This window comes from Echiichthys vipera, assembly GCF_963691815.1.
Source record: "Echiichthys vipera genome assembly, chromosome: 19".
NCBI classification, from domain to species: Eukaryota; Metazoa; Chordata; class Actinopteri; order Perciformes; family Trachinidae; genus Echiichthys; species Echiichthys vipera.
This window is the reverse complement of record NC_139844.1, coordinates 19469422-19488301: the sequence shown is the minus strand read 5'-3', so window position 1 is coordinate 19488301 and position 18880 is coordinate 19469422. Positions and strand designations below refer to the sequence as shown.

The 18880-nt window shown below is 42.7% G+C and overlaps 1 protein-coding gene across 2 annotated transcripts in view; it reads left to right on the top strand.

The window, feature by feature from the left end:
- nbas (NBAS subunit of NRZ tethering complex) overlaps positions 1-18880 on the top strand; it is a 160437-nt gene that overhangs the window by 3911 nt on the left and 137646 nt on the right. For both annotated transcript variants that reach the window (XM_083933595.1, XM_083933596.1), the window contains exons 4-15: positions 1574-1651; positions 2357-2404; positions 3494-3537; positions 7574-7707; positions 9324-9457; positions 11613-11711; positions 14522-14660; positions 14755-14820; positions 14931-15059; positions 15546-15609; positions 16112-16305; positions 17993-18268. In XM_083933595.1, coding sequence (XP_083789721.1) covers positions 1574-1651; positions 2357-2404; positions 3494-3537; positions 7574-7707; positions 9324-9457; positions 11613-11711; positions 14522-14660; positions 14755-14820; positions 14931-15059; positions 15546-15609; positions 16112-16305; positions 17993-18268 — 1405 coding nt within the window. The remainder of the gene's footprint in view (positions 1-1573; positions 1652-2356; positions 2405-3493; positions 3538-7573; positions 7708-9323; positions 9458-11612; positions 11712-14521; positions 14661-14754; positions 14821-14930; positions 15060-15545; positions 15610-16111; positions 16306-17992; positions 18269-18880) is intronic.

Genomic DNA, 18880 nt, shown 5'->3' with positions numbered 1-18880 from the left:
AGACGCCTCCTATCTCCAATTAACAATGCTGCCTATTCATCCCTTCCAAGGAGATTCAACAATCTAAGCTCAAAGTGTTCACAAATGGCCTCCTGTCACTCCAACGACTGTCGTTGGCACTTAATCTGCCTTTTGAACGCACTCACTAGCAGTTAAATAACTGGATCTTTACACCAGTTAGGTCCCAGCCTGGTCAGATGCGTAAATGAATTAATGAAGCCTCTTAGATGAGAGGTGAAACGTCTTCCTAGACAAATAACCTAGTCCAGTTGCTTTTGACCTAAATTTCTTTGGGTATATGTATCTACTGTATTTGCAACAGGCATGCGTGAGACTACATTTTGACAGAGACCCTGCTAGGCTTAATTGATCTGTACTTCCTGATATCTACTGCACATAAGTCTCATAGACACAGTACTGCACTCCGGATGTATATTTGAATTCACCCTGCTCTTACTGCACAGTGTCTGTTAGTACCTCTTAACAGATGGCTAGATGGGGCCTGCAGTAGATTCTGTAATGCTCTAGCACCAAGGCCTGCTTATCCTGTCAGCAGGTGGTTAGCTAGCACCATCAATAACCTTGTTAAATATTTAAGAACTCCTCTAGCCATGTTTGTCTCTTACTGCTCCTACTCTTTTTATGGATGAGAAAGGAACAGGGTTTTTTTTTTTTATTAGAAATTACCAAACAGAGTAGGCAGACTACCCCTCAACATGCTGTGACATTTTCATTTTTAACAAGAAGCTTCTGGCAATCTTCCTGTAGCCTCCAAAACAGAATAGCACGATACAAAAAAAACAAGATAATTAGCTTTTAAAAGCATATTTTGATGGCGGATAACATGGTAAGAATAAAATTTAGATCAGCAACCAATTTTCAACAATCCAATAACACCGGATGGCTGTTTGCAAATTATCCACTACTTGGACACTGGGGGGAAAAAGCAGTTTGCAGTGCAGATGAACTTGAATCTCTCAGCTGTCGGTGGAAATTATTCCTCGAACCAAAAAATGCTCTATCCAAATCCATATCTGTTTGTTTTTAACATAATCTAATGTAGCTCCTGTTCACACTACTTATGTTGTGTTCAAAATATGAGCGACAACGGCTCAAATAGGCCAAACGTGGCCTGCTACATTGTCGTCGACATTGAAAGTTGAGTACATCTTAACTGTCTCGCATCTGTCATGCAGCGACAAGGGTTGGGCGTCAGTTTGTAACCTCATTTCACCGGCTTCCATTGAAAATGACTTGTAGCCTGTTGTTCTGTCACTGGCAGTGCGAACACAGCACTACGTATTGACACGTATATCATCTCCGCAGACTGGTCACCTGTCAACCAATCACCGTAGACGTAGTGAATAAGCTCGATGTCATCCGTAGCAACAGGGTCAACACCACTGCTTCTCTGATCACAGGGTTTTCTGTCAGGTTCTCAGTTAAAGTTGTTCCCAGCAATTGTGAAAAGTCCTTATGAGGAAACCAAGTCAAGACACTTTGAAAATACTGCTCTGCATTAAACGTGTTAATTTTTTCACTGTTTTTGTTTGTTTGATTCTGTAAACCTCAGCCCCTCCAGCTCTTCTCTGCCTCTTGGTCTTGTGCGCCTGGCCAATAAGCAGATCAACTGGCAGCTGGTCCTTGCAAGGTGGAATACACACACACACACACACACACACACACACACACACACACACACACACACACACACACACACACACACACACACACACACACACACACACACACACACACACACACACACACACACACACACACACACACACACACATGATCAATACTTAAATGTGGGCTACTTTGTTGCTGAAATGCACCAAGTCCTCCTTTCCTCTGGTTTCCTCTCCTTTTTGTTCATCTCCTCTCAACCAATCATTTAATTGTACTCATTGCAAGAGACGAACCAAATGGAAAGGCTGTTTTTAATTGACTATCGATTCCACCATGTAAGATGGTGTTAAGCGTGGTCAAATGATGCTGCGGACGTCCATTAGTTTGACCCACTTGATCCTTCCATTTAATTTCTGTCTGCCCTTAAATCTCTCTCCCTCATTTCATTCCCTCTGAAACTATCTTTGCTCTGTTTAATGCTCCCAATTATTATTGTTTCTCCTCTCTTTAAGCCATCCAACCAGGGCCCTTATATGAGTCTTTATCTCTGATGCAAAGTGCCCTGCTATCTTCCTTAATCACCCTCGATTGTCTTTATTCGTATCCCCCGCTTTATAAAAGGAATATTACTTTTTTCACCCCTCTCACCCTGTGCACCCTGTGTTTTCTCTGATGTCTTTTTTCCTCTTGTTCATTCCTGACCATGCTCTTGTTCTCTCCACAGTAATGGCAAACTGTTGGCAGTGGTTCAGGACCAGTGTGTGGAGATTAGGTAATTATTTAACTCTATCCCGCTGTTTTCGAGGCACTCTGTTTGTGTGTGCAAGTGATGGAGAACCTTTTAATTAAAGGGGTGGTTTAACACATTTCCCTTTAAAAAAGAAAACGAGCTGCAGTCTCAGCTTGTAGCTTAAGAATGAAGATATTTTCTTTCAGTGGGTGACAATACAATCAGTCATAGTAAAACTATTTTGAATCAGTAAAGTATACCTCTTGTGGCACTTCAGGCAACATAAAATTAATGCCAACAAATAGAAAATACCAGTGCTGCCTGCATGTGGAGAATGAGACCAAAGCTTTACATACACATGAGTATGTTTGTGCTCATTTTGAGTGGTTGTAATTATTTTCAGACACAAATCCAATTTCCCCCTTACACAGAGCAAACGCGCTCACTCAGCAGTGTGCTCTACATTGACACGATGTAGCGCTTTAAACAGAGCAAAATTGAAAAGAAAATCAATAACAATAGCGCAGGTATTCAAATACACCCTGCTCTCTAGAGGCTAACAAGAGGCAAGTGCAACTGATGTAAAGCTTCCACTCAAAAGACTGTTTTCCTTTGACCCTCCGTGTAATTGAAAGTCATTTTCACGCTCATATTAACATGTAAAAATCTGACTTTGTTTCTCTTAACCCGCCGCACTCAGAATTGTGTTGTGGTTGACCTGCTGTAATCGAGAGCAATCAAGTCTGTCCTCTTATGCCTCCGACTTGATATTGTCGTTTTTTCTCCAGTGTCCTTTGTTCGCACCACTGTTTTTCAATCACAGAGTGTTTTATAGCCTTGCTTTATGGCATTTGTTGGTGTGTGTGTGTGTGGGTGTTTAGTCAGCTCAAGGCCTTATCCATTGAGCTCTGTTTAAGAGTCTGTCTAAACACTGCCTACTCTCAAGGCCCTGTCTGCTTGATCCATTGAGCTACTTCCGCTGGCAGGCCATCAGTGTCCATTATAACCTACCTTATCCCAGGTCATATAAGGCTAAAGAGTGTGTATGGATGTACCTTTGGGTGTGTGCATCCTTGTCGTGCAGTGTAATACCACAGCTTTTTCACTTTTTCCTGTGTGTTTGCTCCTCAGGTCTGTGCGAGATGACTTTGGCTCAGTCATCGGGAAGTGCCAGGGTAAGCCCTCTCCCCCCTAGTTTTATCAATCACATACTGTTCACAACATGTTTTTTTTTTTTTTTTAACCCAGTCACAGTATCTGTAGTTGTGTGTGTGGTTATGAGCTTGTTTTTGTGCGTTAGTACACATGTACTTTGAGTTGGTTTCAAAGAGATATATCGACCACGGTGGATAATTGGAATGTGTGAGAGGGACTGTGAACAGCGACGCAGATAATCACTCTCATCCCCTACACTGCCACTCATGAAACGTAGCCTCGTAGTGGCTGATAAAAGTAAATAGCCTCCATTGTTTGATAAGCTATTAATATGGCCTGCTGCGTTGGTTTTAATTGCTATAAACATGGGAAGGCTCGGACTCTGCAAATTCAGCTTTTTATTGCGATATAGTTTTGTTTTGATCAACTTAAAGATATAATCCGTAAGTTTATACAATGCTGATTGATCATATAACTCACTAATGGAAGCGCTTGTTGCCTCTTTGCCTAGTATTCCAATATGTGTGTCTATGGCGACACTCCCACTCTAAATGCAAATACGACAATTCACCATGAAGTCACAACAACAATATTCCATCTTCCGGGTGGCAGTAACCGAAGCGCTCTCCGATGGCACCACTAGTAACAAGCCCTTCCGACCGAGAAAACAGAGGAAAAGGCTTGAAGTGCAAGTAGAATTTACTTTCGCTTCAGGTCAGCCGCTCTCGTTCTGCCACTAGGAAGTATCTTGACGCCTGTTCACAAACATTCTGAAATGCCGACTACGGCCTGTCTCTTTTACGCCCTCCTACCGAAAAAGCCCAGTCTTCTCTTATTGGTCAGCATTTCCGGGTCTTCCCCTTTTTTGAGCTCTCAGCGCCTCAAACAGTAGACAGCCTGAAGAAAGCCCATGTTAGCAAGTAGCTGGTGAACATAGTGGAACATTTAGCCGCTAATAATATTTCAGATATTTCCTGCAGAAGTTGGTGGAGGAACCCCCCCTCCCCCCCGATATTAAAATAAAATAGACAGAAAAAGACTAAAGGGAGCATGACTATTGGACTTACATTCATCGTTTAGACATCAACATGAGTCCTAATGAATGATAATGTTGTTATGTGCCTGCTGGATGTTTAAATGTTAGCTAACATGCTCACCATAACACATATAGAAGGTGATAATGTTGTGTTTATAGCTTGTTGTGCTGCCCCCACGTAGCCAAATATACCAATTAATGTTGCAACAAGCGTACCCCTTTAGAGCCACTATGTGTAGAATGATACCCTTCTGACTTTTGACACAGCGGGAGCAACAAAAATAAAACTTTACAGTCAGCAATTTCCAAAGGACACTAGATTAATTGTCTGAGAGCTACAACTAGACTGCAGAAACTCTCACCACGATTGTTTCATATTTCTACAATTAAAAACAAAGGCCATATAAATCATTTGGCATTTGAAGCTATTATCACAGCAAGTCTACGTCTAGTGAATCACTTTTAAGAAAAAAAAAGCTCTTTTCTTTTTGAATTAAAGTTTTTTTATTTACATCTTCTGCACATCTTCGCCCACGCGCGTAACATTGTTCCAAATGCGTCACAAAAACAAAGAAATAGCACAGTTTTTTTTTCCCTTGTTTTCGTCATCCTTCCCACCGCCTTGTCTCTCTCTCTAAATTGCTCTGTCATCTCCCCCAAAACAGCTTTGTTGCACCATTAACATTTTTGCACATGAATGTTTATGTTTTTATTGGTCATGATCAATTTCAACTAACTTATCATATGACTATCCTCTTCGTCTCTCTCTCTCTCTCTCTCTCTCTCTCTCTCTCTCTCTCTCTCTCTCTCTCTCTCTCTCTCTCTCTCTCTCTCTCTCTCTCTCTCTCCCTCTCTCCCTCTCTCCCTCTCTCTCCCTCTCCCTCTCTCTCTCACACACACACTATATTTGTTCTGCTCCGGCTAGCCGTCATTGTGGGCCGTTGTTTCTAATGGTTCTTAGTGTGGATAACAGTAGCCCCTGGGCCTGTGTAAACCCCAGCCTCCCTCCTCTTTTTCATTCCATTTCATCTCTTCTTTTCGTTTTACTTTTACTTCATTTCATTTCACGGAGATTTGTCCTAATGGATTTTGCTGTGATCCTGCCTTTAATGGCATTGGCTTTTAATGGAAGAGCGTGCATGTGTGCGTGTACTCGCGTGTGCGTTACTGCGTTACTTGCTTGGGGACGATGCAAGAAACACATCGTGAACTCATTCGGTGCATCCACACCTGTGTGAGGACGAGGACCCCCCCCCCCAACACACACACACACACACACACACACACACACACACACACACACACACACACACACACACACACACACACACAACCCCTCCCTCTCCGTCTGCTCCTGTTACAGTGGAGTCATTTCCCACCCCCGTACATAATTCATAAGTGTTGAGCTCTGATAAATGCATCTGTGAGGCTTTAGATACAAGGCTTCTATTGGGTTGTTTGGTGTAATTCTCACCAACTTCTGCCCCCACCATCGCTAGGAGACAAAAAAATAAACAACCAAAAAAACGATTAAAAAAAAACAGGACAGTAGCATCCAATTTTCCAGCTCCCCCCAAAAAACATCTATGTGGAAATGGAGCCCTCTCAGCCGCAGAACAACATACAATTCATAATGAGAGCCAGACAGGAATAGGGAAGCAAAAGAACATGAAGAGAACAGAGGAGATGCTTGGTACCTATGTCTCTCATAATGCCTCCATGTTTTTGTCTGCTCCTCCTCAGTCAAGAGTCTCAAAGGTGTGTTAAATCGCCTACTTCCTGAGGTGCTCTCTGATACTTAGGCCCCTAAAATTTGGGGAGCTATTATTTCTCTCAGTGGGTGCCGGATTCATTTCTCTCTCTCTCTCTCTCTCTCTCTCTCTCTCTCTCTCTCTCTCTCTCTCTCTCTCTCTCTCTCTCTCTCTCTCTCTCTCTCTCTCTCTCTCTCTCTCTCTCTCTCTCTCTCTCTCTCTCTCTCTCTCTCTCTCTCTCTCTCACTGTCTCTTTGCCTCTCTATCCCCTCTCATTCTCGCACTGTCTCTGTGCCTCTCTATCCCCTCTCATTCTCTTCCCTCTCTATGCCTGTCTCGCCTCCCACTTCTCCCCTTTGTTCCTCATTTAAAATTCTAGTCATACAATATCCGACGCCTCCATTCGTTTGCAGTATTGCCCACCAGGGGTTGCAGCAGCGTTCCTCAGCCAAGAAATTCAATACAATAAACGCCAATAGCGCTGTTATGTGATATCAACAAAAACATAACTTCCTTTTCATAACTTTATTGCTTCGCAGACACAACACCCGTTGTGGCATATTATGCTTCACACTGTTCTCCATTGCAGAAGTCTGTGTCGAAGGTTGTATCTAGTAATACTCAGCTCTCTTGTACCCAATACACGTTCCTTTCCCTCATACTGTTTTAATGTGTCATGAGATAATCAGGTATTCAAAACAGATCTGGGATCAGAGGCCTGCCAGATTGCCCCTAGCTCTTCCATCAGAGTGAAGTATGACAGCGGAGCCTTGAGAAAGTGCCAGTAGGCAGGGACGTGCTTTATCACGGCGATATGGTTATACTCACAGCACTGCTGAGCCAGCAGATTGGTAAAACTGTAGCCTATACTTCAATAAAAGCTGGATTTATGATCTCTGTTCTCCTCCCCCATTCGTCTCTGCCTTCTCTTTTTCTCCCTCCACCTTTCTCCCCCTCTCATCGCAAGCGTAAAAGTGTGCACGCGTGTGTCTTTGAGAGACAATTATTGAGACGTATTATTCTAGCTATCCTTCATAGATGAATTGAATAGGTCCTTAGACACACTGTGTTGATGTACGGCATTATCCTTATCATTCTTCTCCCATCGGTATTCATCATCAGCACGCCACAGAACACAGGGGATTATCCATAGAGAGTTTTCTCATCTGGCTTAATAAAAAAATCCTCAGTTCTCAGAATCTCTTGTCACTCTTTCTCTGGTTGTTTGAGCTTTCAAAGTCTTCCTTTTTCTTTGTTCATCTGCCGCAGTACCAAAGGACCCGAACCCCCAATGGCGAAGGGTGGCATGGAGCCACGACTGCGCCCTGCTAGCATACGCCGACAGCACTGGCACCGTGCGCCTCTTCGACCTCATGGGCAGCGAACTCTTTGTCATCCCGCCGGTAACTGTGCAAGCCTCTCCTCTTTGATGTCCTCACTCAAACCCCCCTTCAAGCTGTTTTGTGTCTAGAATGTTTTCTTTTCTCATGCATACATTGATACTAATTATAATTGATCAGGAGTTGCGTATAGAAGCATTGTCTTGGTTACTTTTCATTATTATCTGAATATTTTTCTAGACTGGTTCAGCTACAACATGCTGTATCTAATATGAATACATTTTTTCAGGGCTGTAGCTAACGATTATTTTCATTCTTGATTAATCTGCCATTTATTTTCTAAAGTAATCTATGGACCTTCTGATCTATAAAAATGTCTTTAAATGTTTTGTTTCATCCGTTCCAACCCCAAATATATTAAGTTTAATATGATATAAAAACAAAGAAAAGCAGGAATATTCTATAGTTTTGCCTGAAAAATTACTTAAACTAACTTAATTACTTATTTGTGCTGTCAATCAACTAAAAGATTAATTGACTTATCACTGCAGCTCTATTAAGAAATTAAATCGTATGATAAATTGCATAAATGCAGCTTTGTATCCTAACTAAATGCTAATAATATGCTACAGAAGATTTGACTGTATTTGTAGCTTTACAGTGGCACCGTTATGCGGATTCAGACAACCGTAATCTTGGTTCCGGAGAATGGTTGGGCCATGTTCTGTTCTGTCAGCGTAGCACACGTTCACTGGGCTCTTGGAGTTGCTTGTCACTTTTTTTGAAAAAATACATCACCTTGTCAGGCACCCTCTGCTTTCTCTTTGTCTGTCATGCCTTGCTTTCTTCACTCAACATCTGATGCTTTTTTCTCATTCCTCTTTCTTCTTCCTCACCTCCTCAAAGTGTCCCTCTCCTTCCTTCTCCGCCTTCATCACCTCCTCTCTTGAACTTTTCACACTCTCCCTAGATCCTCCTCCTCTCCTTCCCTCCACTAGCATTTCTCTCATCCTTGCATGTCTCAGTAGCTCTCCTCGCGCTGCCATTTAAAGTCAGCCGTTCCCCTGCACTTTAATGCCCTCTGCGTGCTACATATTATCATTCCTCCTCTTCTATCCATCACTCCCTCAGTCCCTCTATCCGCCCTGTCAGAGACAATGAGCGCAGACGCCGGCCCTTTTCCCCAGCCAACTCTCCAAGTCGATTATCTTCATTCCTTTAGTGCAACTCTACTTTGTTATGTAGCCACAGTATGTGTGTCTGCACACTTACCCTCCCCCACCCCCCCACCCCAGCCCTGCTGTGCTGTTTCCCTTGTTTGCGCACATCGGTGACTTGCTGCTATTTCCGGAGTAGATAATATAAAGACGTCAATTTGATAGAAAGTACGCAAGGATGAAAAAAAAAATTTAAATTAAAATTTGCTTCCCTAGCTCCCCCATCTCACTTCCTCCGTTTCTTATCTTTTGTTCCCTGCCTTACCTGTCTTCATCATTGTTTTATGTTCTTTAACAATTGCCGCGGATGTCGTGTATCTTTGTTGTTTGTCCTTGTAAAAAACTCGGCGGGGGCACAAACTGATAGATAATTAGGCATATTTCTCTACTTCTTTTTGATTTTCCTTTACCATTCACACCTGCTGCTGACTCCTTCCTTCTCATCTCTCTTTCTCGTACCAGGCGGTGACTTTTCCTGGGGATTTCAGCTGTGCGGTGGCGGGCCTGATCTTCCTGGAGTACACGGCCAGCGCCCAGTGGTCAGCCGAACTGCTCGTCATCACATACGGCGGCGGGCTCAAGAGTTACCTAGTCAGGTGAGAGACAAAACTGCTTCACTAATACAGTGTTTTCAAGGCACCTACCTATTAGTCCCAATATTGTATCTAGAATAAATGACCTACACCATTTCTATAAAACACACAAATAAATCTTTATTACTGTCATTCTGTCACATGGCCACCCAGATTTTTGGTCCATTTTGGACCACTTTATTATATTCTGATTTAAATGCATGTACAGTATATTCTAACTTTTAGAGAATAATGCTCTCTCTTTTTTCATTTCTTATTCTTATTCAACTGAAATTTCAACAGCTTTTACCATTTACATGTTATCTGACACGACTCTCCAAATTTGGAACTTAACGGTCAGTGACCAGCTGCGTGTGGCTCCTAGTTGATGATTGGTTAGGTCCTCTGTGGGAACCCTTCCAGCCCAATAAATTTATTTTCCGTCCCTTTCCAAAACTCACCAGAAATTACATAACCGATACGAACGAGGAAGCAAGTGGAAATCTGGACAGGAGTTTGTGTGTCGGATAGTACGCGCCCATCCGCAGAATGTGAGATTGCGTGCGATTACCACGCTGACAGATTGCAGCTTTTACCACTTACATGTCCATTTCAACTTGTATTTGGACCGTGTTCGTCCTACTCTTCGATCAACATTTCAACTTCCCTCGGTACTTTCACTTCGACTGAAACCTCCAGTTCACAAGTCTTCATTGTTAAATTTTTTTGAAGCTGCTTTATTAGCATGTGATTTAAACGCATGTACTATTTACTTTAACATTTACTGGACATTGGAGGATTTGAAGCTACATGCTTGTCCATATGTAAACGTTAGAGGGGCTGATACCTCTCTTTGCATACCAGTTCCCCTGCTTGCCAATCCAAATACACATTTTGAATATTTGATTAATCTGACATCTGATTTTCTGCGTGCAAACATGCAAGCATCTGTGTGTGCTTTCCTCATGGCTGCCCTTTTAATTTAGCAGTATTAAATATGGTATTATTTCAGAGATTTCCCATTTCATCCAGTATGATTGCTGCTGTCATCGCAAGCCCTGGCGCGCTGACACTCCAAGACATGGGATGAGATTGTGCATGTGTCTCGAATCTCGATCAGACGACGTTCCCGCACATGACTTCCCTTCAGTTCTGTGTGCACAGTGATGTTCGCAGAGAGGGGGGTGTTGCAGATTTACTTTTCTATTACAGGCAGATTGTGTGTGTGTGTGTGTGTGTGTGTGTGTGTGTGTGTGTGTGTGTGTGTGTGTGTGTGTGTGTGTGTGTGTGTGTGTGTGTGTGTGTGTGTGTGTGTGTGTGTGTGTGTGTGTGTGTGTGTGTGTGTGTGTGTGTGTGTGTGTGTGTGTGTGTGTGTGTGTGTGTGTGTGTGTGTGTGTGTGTGTGTGTGTGTGTGTGTGTGTGTGTGTGTGTGTGTGTGTGTGTGTGTGTGTGTGTGTGTGTGTGTGTGTGTGTCTGTGTGTCTGTGTGTCTGTCTCCAGTTTTTTCTGAAAGTGCTGGCTTGATTTTCAAGGTTCATTTTCAGAATGGATCTCGTGCTCACCCCTCCTCTTCGTATGACTGCATTCCAATATTGTCGCTCAAACACTTTGAATTAGAATTTCAGAATTAAAGCCGAGCCTTGACAGTAAGTCATCTCTCTTAATCTCTCCCTCTCTTGCTCTGTGCCAGCACTTCTGTGTGTGTGTGTGTGTGTGTGCACGCGTGATCACGTACCCACAAACATTTTACTGTGGCATAATCGTCTGGAGGAATTTGGAACTATTTTGTGCTCTCTCTCTTTCTTTCCCCCCTTTCGTTTCCCTTCTCTTCGTACAGTTTGAATTGCAGGGACACATTTCCCCGATGAGCTATGCACACACAAATTACACAACATCTCCTCTAGTACCAATCTAATTTAGATTGAACCACTTAAATTAGATTATATATTTTACCATGTCTCATTTTAATTGCAGCTGGGATTTAAATTGCTCTGTCATCTCCCCCAAAACAGCTTTGTCGCACCATTAACATTTCTGCACATGAATGTTTATGTTTTTATTGCTTATGATCAATTTCAACTGACTTGTCATATGACTATCCTCTTTCTCTCTCTCTCTCTCTCTCTCTCTCTCTCTCTCTCTCTCTCTCTCTCTCTCTCTCTCCCCTCTCTCTCTCTCAGTGTGGGAACCAATCAGAACTTCCAAGAGAACCACAGCTTCAGTTTCTCGGCTCACTACTCTCACGGTATCACCTCTGCTATTTACCACCCTGGCCACCGGTAAGTTATGGAACACCCCATCAACCCTAAGCGCTATTCGAATATAGTTGAACATGTTGAGAAATGAACATTTTTACCATCATTAAAGATTTAATCCGTCAATGGCAGCGTAATTAATAACTGTAGCCTTTCACTTTACATCCTTAGTGATTTTATTTTCTCAAGTGGCCTTCACAGTTTGCAGCCTACTTCTATTACAGCAGTGTTTCATCAAGAGTGTTGTTCATACATTTATATTAAAAAAAACAAAAAACAAAACTACAGACATCCTTGTGAACCCTTTGATTTAATTTTGATAAAGCCCATTGCAGCCGCCGGTAATGGTAAATGATGATATGTTCATCTTAAATATCTGAATTTGAAAGAAGCTGTGTGATTTCAAACACTTTCATCATTTGACATCTAGGCAATATGAGTACACGCCAACGTGTTGGTATGAATACGCTTGTAAATATGTATTACAATGATCATCGTGCTAGAACTTTATTGCATTTCATCTGACTTTAACTGAAACTTTAGTCTACCATGAAAAAGGTTGCTTTGCAGACAGGTTAAAGGTCACATATTGTAAAAAGTGAGATTTCCATGTCTTTTTTTGATTATAAAGCAGGTTGAGGTGTTATATAAATGCTAGGGCTAACGTCTTCTGGTCAGTTGATCGATTGTCTGGTCGATATGTTCCTCTCGAATGTGGTTGGACAATCGCTGGTGTTAACTACCTCCATAAGGGTGTGTCCACAAAAGCATTTAATCTTAGCTGAAAATGCCAGGCGCACTTCTGTAAATCCAGCCGACATCCCGCTGCAGTGCTGTGGATGTAAAACCTTTGCAGGTAATTTACTTTATTGGGACAAAGGATGAAGGTTGAAGCATGTAGGAAGATAGGACTGATTAATCCACAGATGTATACGGCCCTGCAGTATTTATTTATCCTCAGTTGTTGTTGTTGTTGTTAAGCACTTTTTGTTATGTAGGAGGTGACCATTGGTCTTTGTGGAAGTCTATTTGTCCTGTCCCTCCTCCGCTGTGATTGGACGGCTGGTAAACACAGTGAGACTGACGAGCGTAGCGGTTCATTTTTTTAACTGTCGACGACCAGAAAAAAACTTCAAATGTGCAAGTACGGTGATAATCAATACCAATGTGAAAGTATAAAAAACTTAATCCACAGAGAAATGCACATGAGCCGTCAGGACTTCTGTATGGTTGTGATGTCACAACTATACTATATACAGTGTGTCCCAAAAAATGTATACACACTTTAAATAATTAAGTAGGTGTTAACAGTCATTTCCTGGCTGCAACGACACCAAGAATGCAGATAGAGGAGACCCGGAAACGCTGACCAATCAGAGCAGACTGGGCTTTTTTCAGGTGGGAGACTTAAAGAGACAGGCGCTGAAACTGAGCATTTTTTCGAGTGCATACAGGTATATTCAGACAGACAGCATGAGGAAAAATAATGTTGTTTTTTTAAACATTAAAGCGTGTAAACACTTTCTAGTAGAAACCCAAAACACAAGTATGAACCAGAAATGAGCCTAATATATCCCCTTTCAAACACACATTACTAACAGGAACACAAAATGATAAATGTATCATAAATACCAGAAAAAGAAGAAGAAATACACACCATCTTAGACATAAGATACTACATAATGGAATGGGGCCAATTGGCTTACTCAGGAATAAATGAACCAATCACTTTAATGCAGCACCTGCAGCAATTGACGATTGCAGTCTAAAATGTCCTTGGTCCTCCTCACCACGTAGCATACAAAGGTTTTGGTTAATTATGTCTGGCTCACACCCGTGACCTTACTGTTTTCATCACGCTCCCCCAGTCTGCACAAAGCAGATTTAGTTTGGCCGGTGAAGCTTGGTTTGGCAGCTTAATGGATTTTGGCAGCTACTGTCAAGTATTGGCCAACTGATAGATGAGATGAAACTTTAATGATCCCTGTGTGAAAACTGGGTCAGCAACAGAGAGAATAGGATAGAGGTAAGAAAAAGACAAGGTGAGAAGCTGGGTATGAAAAAATCATTTCAACAGCTGAACATACAGATGAAAATACTGTATAATAACGAAGATGTAACATATTCAGGTGTGTGCAGCAGCTATGGAAGTGTTAACCAGTGTTTGTTTTAAATTACATGGCACACAGATGGGCTTCCATACTCCGTCTGCAGATGTGCCGTTAGACATTTATGATCTTTTTCATGATCAAAATTACAGAGATAATATGCTGCATGTATATGCACATCTGAATCAGTGATGCAGGAAGTGTTCTAACATCTGTTTTAATGAAACCTTATACAGAAAACGTGGCTTATATCAGACATGAGCTGCTGTGTGTTTGTAAATGAGTTTACCACCAGTTTATAGTAACTCTCAGCTATTTACCCTTTCTAAATGTCCAATATCTCTGCACCAGGGGGCAGTGTTGAGCTTGACAGCACTGCTTCATCCACTCATCCCCCCCTGAGTTCCTGATCATTGTCGCATCTGTTCTGTTTCACTGCAAAGAGAGACCCACAGGTCACTGCGGTCATTGTGGTATTGTTTGTGTCCAAAAAGAAATTGATTCCAGCCAGATATTCACCTCTGATAAATAACTTTTTAATCTACTGCTTTGCTAAATGGAGCTTCAGTAGTAGGAAAACTTGCCCATACCTTGGATTGAAAGACGACCTCACACTGACCACCTTAATTCTTAATTCGTTGTCGTTGTTATGCATTGCAAATTGATCTGTCAGGGGGCACAATCAGGGAGTCGGTAATTCTGTGTGGGTGTGTGTGCGTGTGTCAGATTGCTGCTGGTGGGAGGCTGTGAGTCGGGGGATGACTGTACGTCCAAGGCCTCACGCTATGGGATTACAGCCTGGAGGGCTCTGTCCGGATCGCCACACTACAAACAGGTCACCAGTTATGAGGACGATGTCAGTGCGGTGAGAGGACACACATGTTTAATGCAGAAGATATGCAGTATCCAACACACAGACAACACACTTATTACTGTCATCTCTTCTCCGTGTCTGTTAGAATCAGAAGAGAGGTTTCTTTAAGATCCCCAGCTTCAGATTGTTTTCCAGACAGGGAGATGAAAAGGTAACACAGCTCTCTTTTCTTTTACCGCTTCCTCAATTAGAATTAAAAGCTTAATGGGAAGGATCTGACCAAAAAAATAAAACTTGGTTGTGTGCATTTGGGATGTCCAGGACGGTGTATTCCGCATGAGCCTGAGCCCTGATGGCACCCTGCTGGCTGTCATCCACTTCTCTGGTCGTCTGTCTATCTGGGACGTCCCCTCCCTCAGACAGAGGACTACATGGAGCCAGGACCAACAGGTACTGTGCGTGTGCGTGTGTGCGCGAACGTGTGTGTGTGTGGAATGCTGTTGTGCTGTTGTGTGTGCTGGTATTACTTTCCGCATTAGATGCTTGACTGAATGTATTAGTGTAATCTCTCTCTGGCCCAAGCATGAGTGTGTATGGAGAGAGAGGAATTGTGTTTGTGTGTGTGTGTGTGTGTGTGTGTGTGTGTGTGTGTGTGCGTGTGTTTGTGTTTGTGTGCCTATTAGACATTAAGCGAGGTGGCTCAGAGAGAACTTATATTTCAGAATGTTTTGCCTATTTATGCAGCTGGTGTGTATTTTCTTCTTCATCGCCCGGTCTGAGCCGACAGAGCTTGTGTGTGTGTGTGTGTGTGTGTGTGTGTGTGTGTGTGTGTGTGTGCGCGCGCTGTAAGTGTAAACAGGGTTAGCAGATTAATTCCCCACCCCTTCTTTTCCTCCCTTCCTCTTTGGTCCCTCCATCCTACGTTCGTGCCCGCAGCCAGGATTTGAGGAGATCAACCCAGAGTGGAAGACATCGCTGGAGAGAAGGAAGAAAATAAAAGGTAGTTTTGCCTGGAGGGCTAAAGAGAGCCGACTTTGTTGCTGACACAGCAGTGCACACTGGATACAATTTAATGATCTTTGACGTGCCTTATTCACCGAATTATACAGTTATTTAGATTCACAACCATATAGTGTCTGCCAAGGCCAGAAACTATTTCCCTCCTTCACAGTGTCCATTCTTGTGTCTGTTTCTGTGCTTGTGTAATTGCCTGTACATGGTATGCCTGTTTATGCAGCTTTACAGTCGATTTTTTTTTGCGTGACAGTTTTGGGCCAGTTGTGATGACAGCAGTGACAGCTTGTGTAAGCAATAATCTGCGTGAGTCTTCACTCATGCATGACAAGTGATATGAATATGCCCACATGTGTGAATATGGATTGGTGATAGGAAACCAATGGGGATGAAAGTATGCAATCCCAAAAGTGAACAAAGTATGTTCGTGAAATCTTTTAAATTCAAAATCACCATTAACTTCGGTCCACGTGTCTCTTAATTCCCAGATAAGGAGCAGTACTACCCACTGGTGGACGTTAACTGGTGGAGTGACATCGTGCTGATTCTGGCTCGCTGCTCCGGCTCTGTCACCGTCTCATCTGTGAGGACGCTGCGCAACCTGCTGGGGAAATCCTGCGAATGGTTTGAGCCCTCGCCTCAGGTCACCGCGGCACACGACGGGGGCTTCCTCAGCCTGGAGGTAAATGTCAAGATAGTGGTGTGTGCATGAGTGGTTAAGTAAACAGATAGAGGGACTTTGTGAGTTAATAGAATGTTAAGGGAGACCCATTTAAGCATCTTTTAGCACTAGTTATACATCTTAGATCTTAGCCTTAAGTCCTTCTAAAAAGCGTATTATCGTGAAAAAAAATTCTAACCTGCCTATACAGTTACGGGCCTCAGGGGGCTAGAGCAGAACAGACTGGACAGATCACCAGTCTATTATGGGGAAGTCATTCTTTTTTAATTATTAAAGATTTTAAACAAAATAGGGCTTTTGAGCACACTGTTGTAGTGAGTGCAGAGTGAGTCTTTGTGATGGACAATTTGTCCTGATTCCCCAAAGGCCATTTTTTTTACTAAATACAAATTTTAACCCAAAGTCCTTTCCTATAATTTTCTGTTTGATAGCGTTATTATGTATCAGCATGCATGTATGTGTATATAAGTGTGTGATGATGCAATATGTATCCCTGCCTCTTTATTCCCCAACAAAGACCCTGTTATCTCATCACCCTCCACTTTTATTTCAGCCCACCCCATTCCTTTATTTTTTTCTCTGATTGCATAGAGAAAGAGAGAGAGAGAGAGAAAGATTTCTTTACCAGCCAGCTGCCAACTTTTTGGAAAGGTTTCATCAGCCTGCTTCAGTATGGAGTGGGGGTGGTGGTGGTGGTGAGGGCGCCTGTGTAGCTGTATCTGAAGCTGAGGTTTTTGTGTGTGTTGAAATTACCTTGAGCACGGGGCTTGTGCCGTGTGCTGCCTGCACAGATGCGGAATAATGTGACCGTGTGTTTACGATGATTGCATGTGCATCTTCCCATGTGCGCTTGGGTAGTGCATATTAGTGAAGCACTATGGTAGCTGCCTCAGTTCCTCATTGATTAAGGCGCTTAATGCTTTACAGGTGCTAAATGTTTCATAAACCCCGGTTTAGAGTCTCTCTGCTGGAGGCTAGCATTTTTTTTCTCTTGTGAGCTAAAACCCAGAAGGGCGTCGCCGCAAAAATATGAGGTCTTTCCTGCAGCGTGCAGATTAATAATGGGAAAATAATATTTCCCCAAACTTCAGGCAAAAAAAAACCACAACCAAAGAACAGGGCAATAAATGTTGGAGAAAGTACTTTGGACAGCTTAGATTTAGATTTGTTATTTAGCAGCTTGACCTTGCTGCTGCTGCTGTTGTTTTCAACAGCCTGCTGATCTGGCGTGAGGGTGTTAAATTAATTGTGTTTACCAGCTTAAGCACAGCTAGGTGTAAACTATGCTGCATTGCATTCCATGCTTCATTTTCCATTCATCACGTCCTGCTGGCATAGAAGTGTCCACACTCAGCATCAGAAAGTCATTCTGGCCAAAGGCCGTAAATCTGATAGTCTCAATCATCGAGAATGGGCCGTTCTTCTGCTGATCAGCTCTTGCTTTATGACTCGGGCCAAAAAGACAGATGTGTTTTTATGTATGGAGACAACTGTGGCTTTATGATCAAACCCAACACATATGTTAGCTGTATAATTCAAAGTTATGTTTAATTGATCCTCTTGTTCATCAATCCTCTTGTGCATCATTGTGCTTGAGTTCTTCTGCTTCATCCTTCTTAACTTTTTCTATCTCTCAGCTCTACCTCCAGGCCATTTCCTTTAACTCTATACATTTAATTATCCACAGTGTGAGGTGAAGCTTGCTCAGAAGCGCGGACGCCCGGAGAGCAACCTGAGCGGCGGGGCCAGTGAGGATGAGGAGGGCGATGACGGCGGAGAATCTGACTCGGACGAAGAGTCCTCAGCTAAAGCACGCTACTTTGGCTACGTCAAGCAGGGCCTGTATTATGTGACGGAGATGGAACGGTTCGCCCCCCCACGTAAGCGCCCCCGCACCGTACTCAAGAACTACCGCCTGGTCAGCCTGAGGTCAACAACACCGGAGGAACTGTACCAGAGGAAGGTGAGGCCTGTAAATGACTGGAATATTAATGTTCACATGCCCCCACTGATGCTATACCTGACTCTCTTAAAACACTACAATTGGGCATCTCATTTATAAGGGCAATAGCTTTGAAATTTAGCTCCAGATACAGGTAAAAGCTCATAAAGTATTCCTATCGATGGTGCTTTATTTGATGGCAGGGTCGGGAGCATGCCTAGGTTCCCCGGGTCCTATGTTCTCCAGGTCCTATGTTCTCTGCTTTGTATGTAACCGGGAAACATTTCCCTGCTTTTCCCAAAAAAGTTTCTATGTTCCCGGTTTGTTTGTGACCAGGGAACAGCGGACTTTAAAAAAAAAAAAAGGGTCACACTCTACTGGATGAGCCACAGGTCGAATCATCTAAAGAAATCTTAATTGACTAAGAGCGCAACGACCTATTATTCAGCTATTTATACAGTATATATATATATATATATAGTCTAAATGAAATAAGCACATGGTAAAGCCTATTTGTCATATGCCTTTGTGAATTGAATACTTGACAACGGAAAAGTTTTTTCTCATTTTATTAAAAACTTTAGGGGAAAATGAACAAAATATTTCCAGCTATATACACTGACTATGTTTACC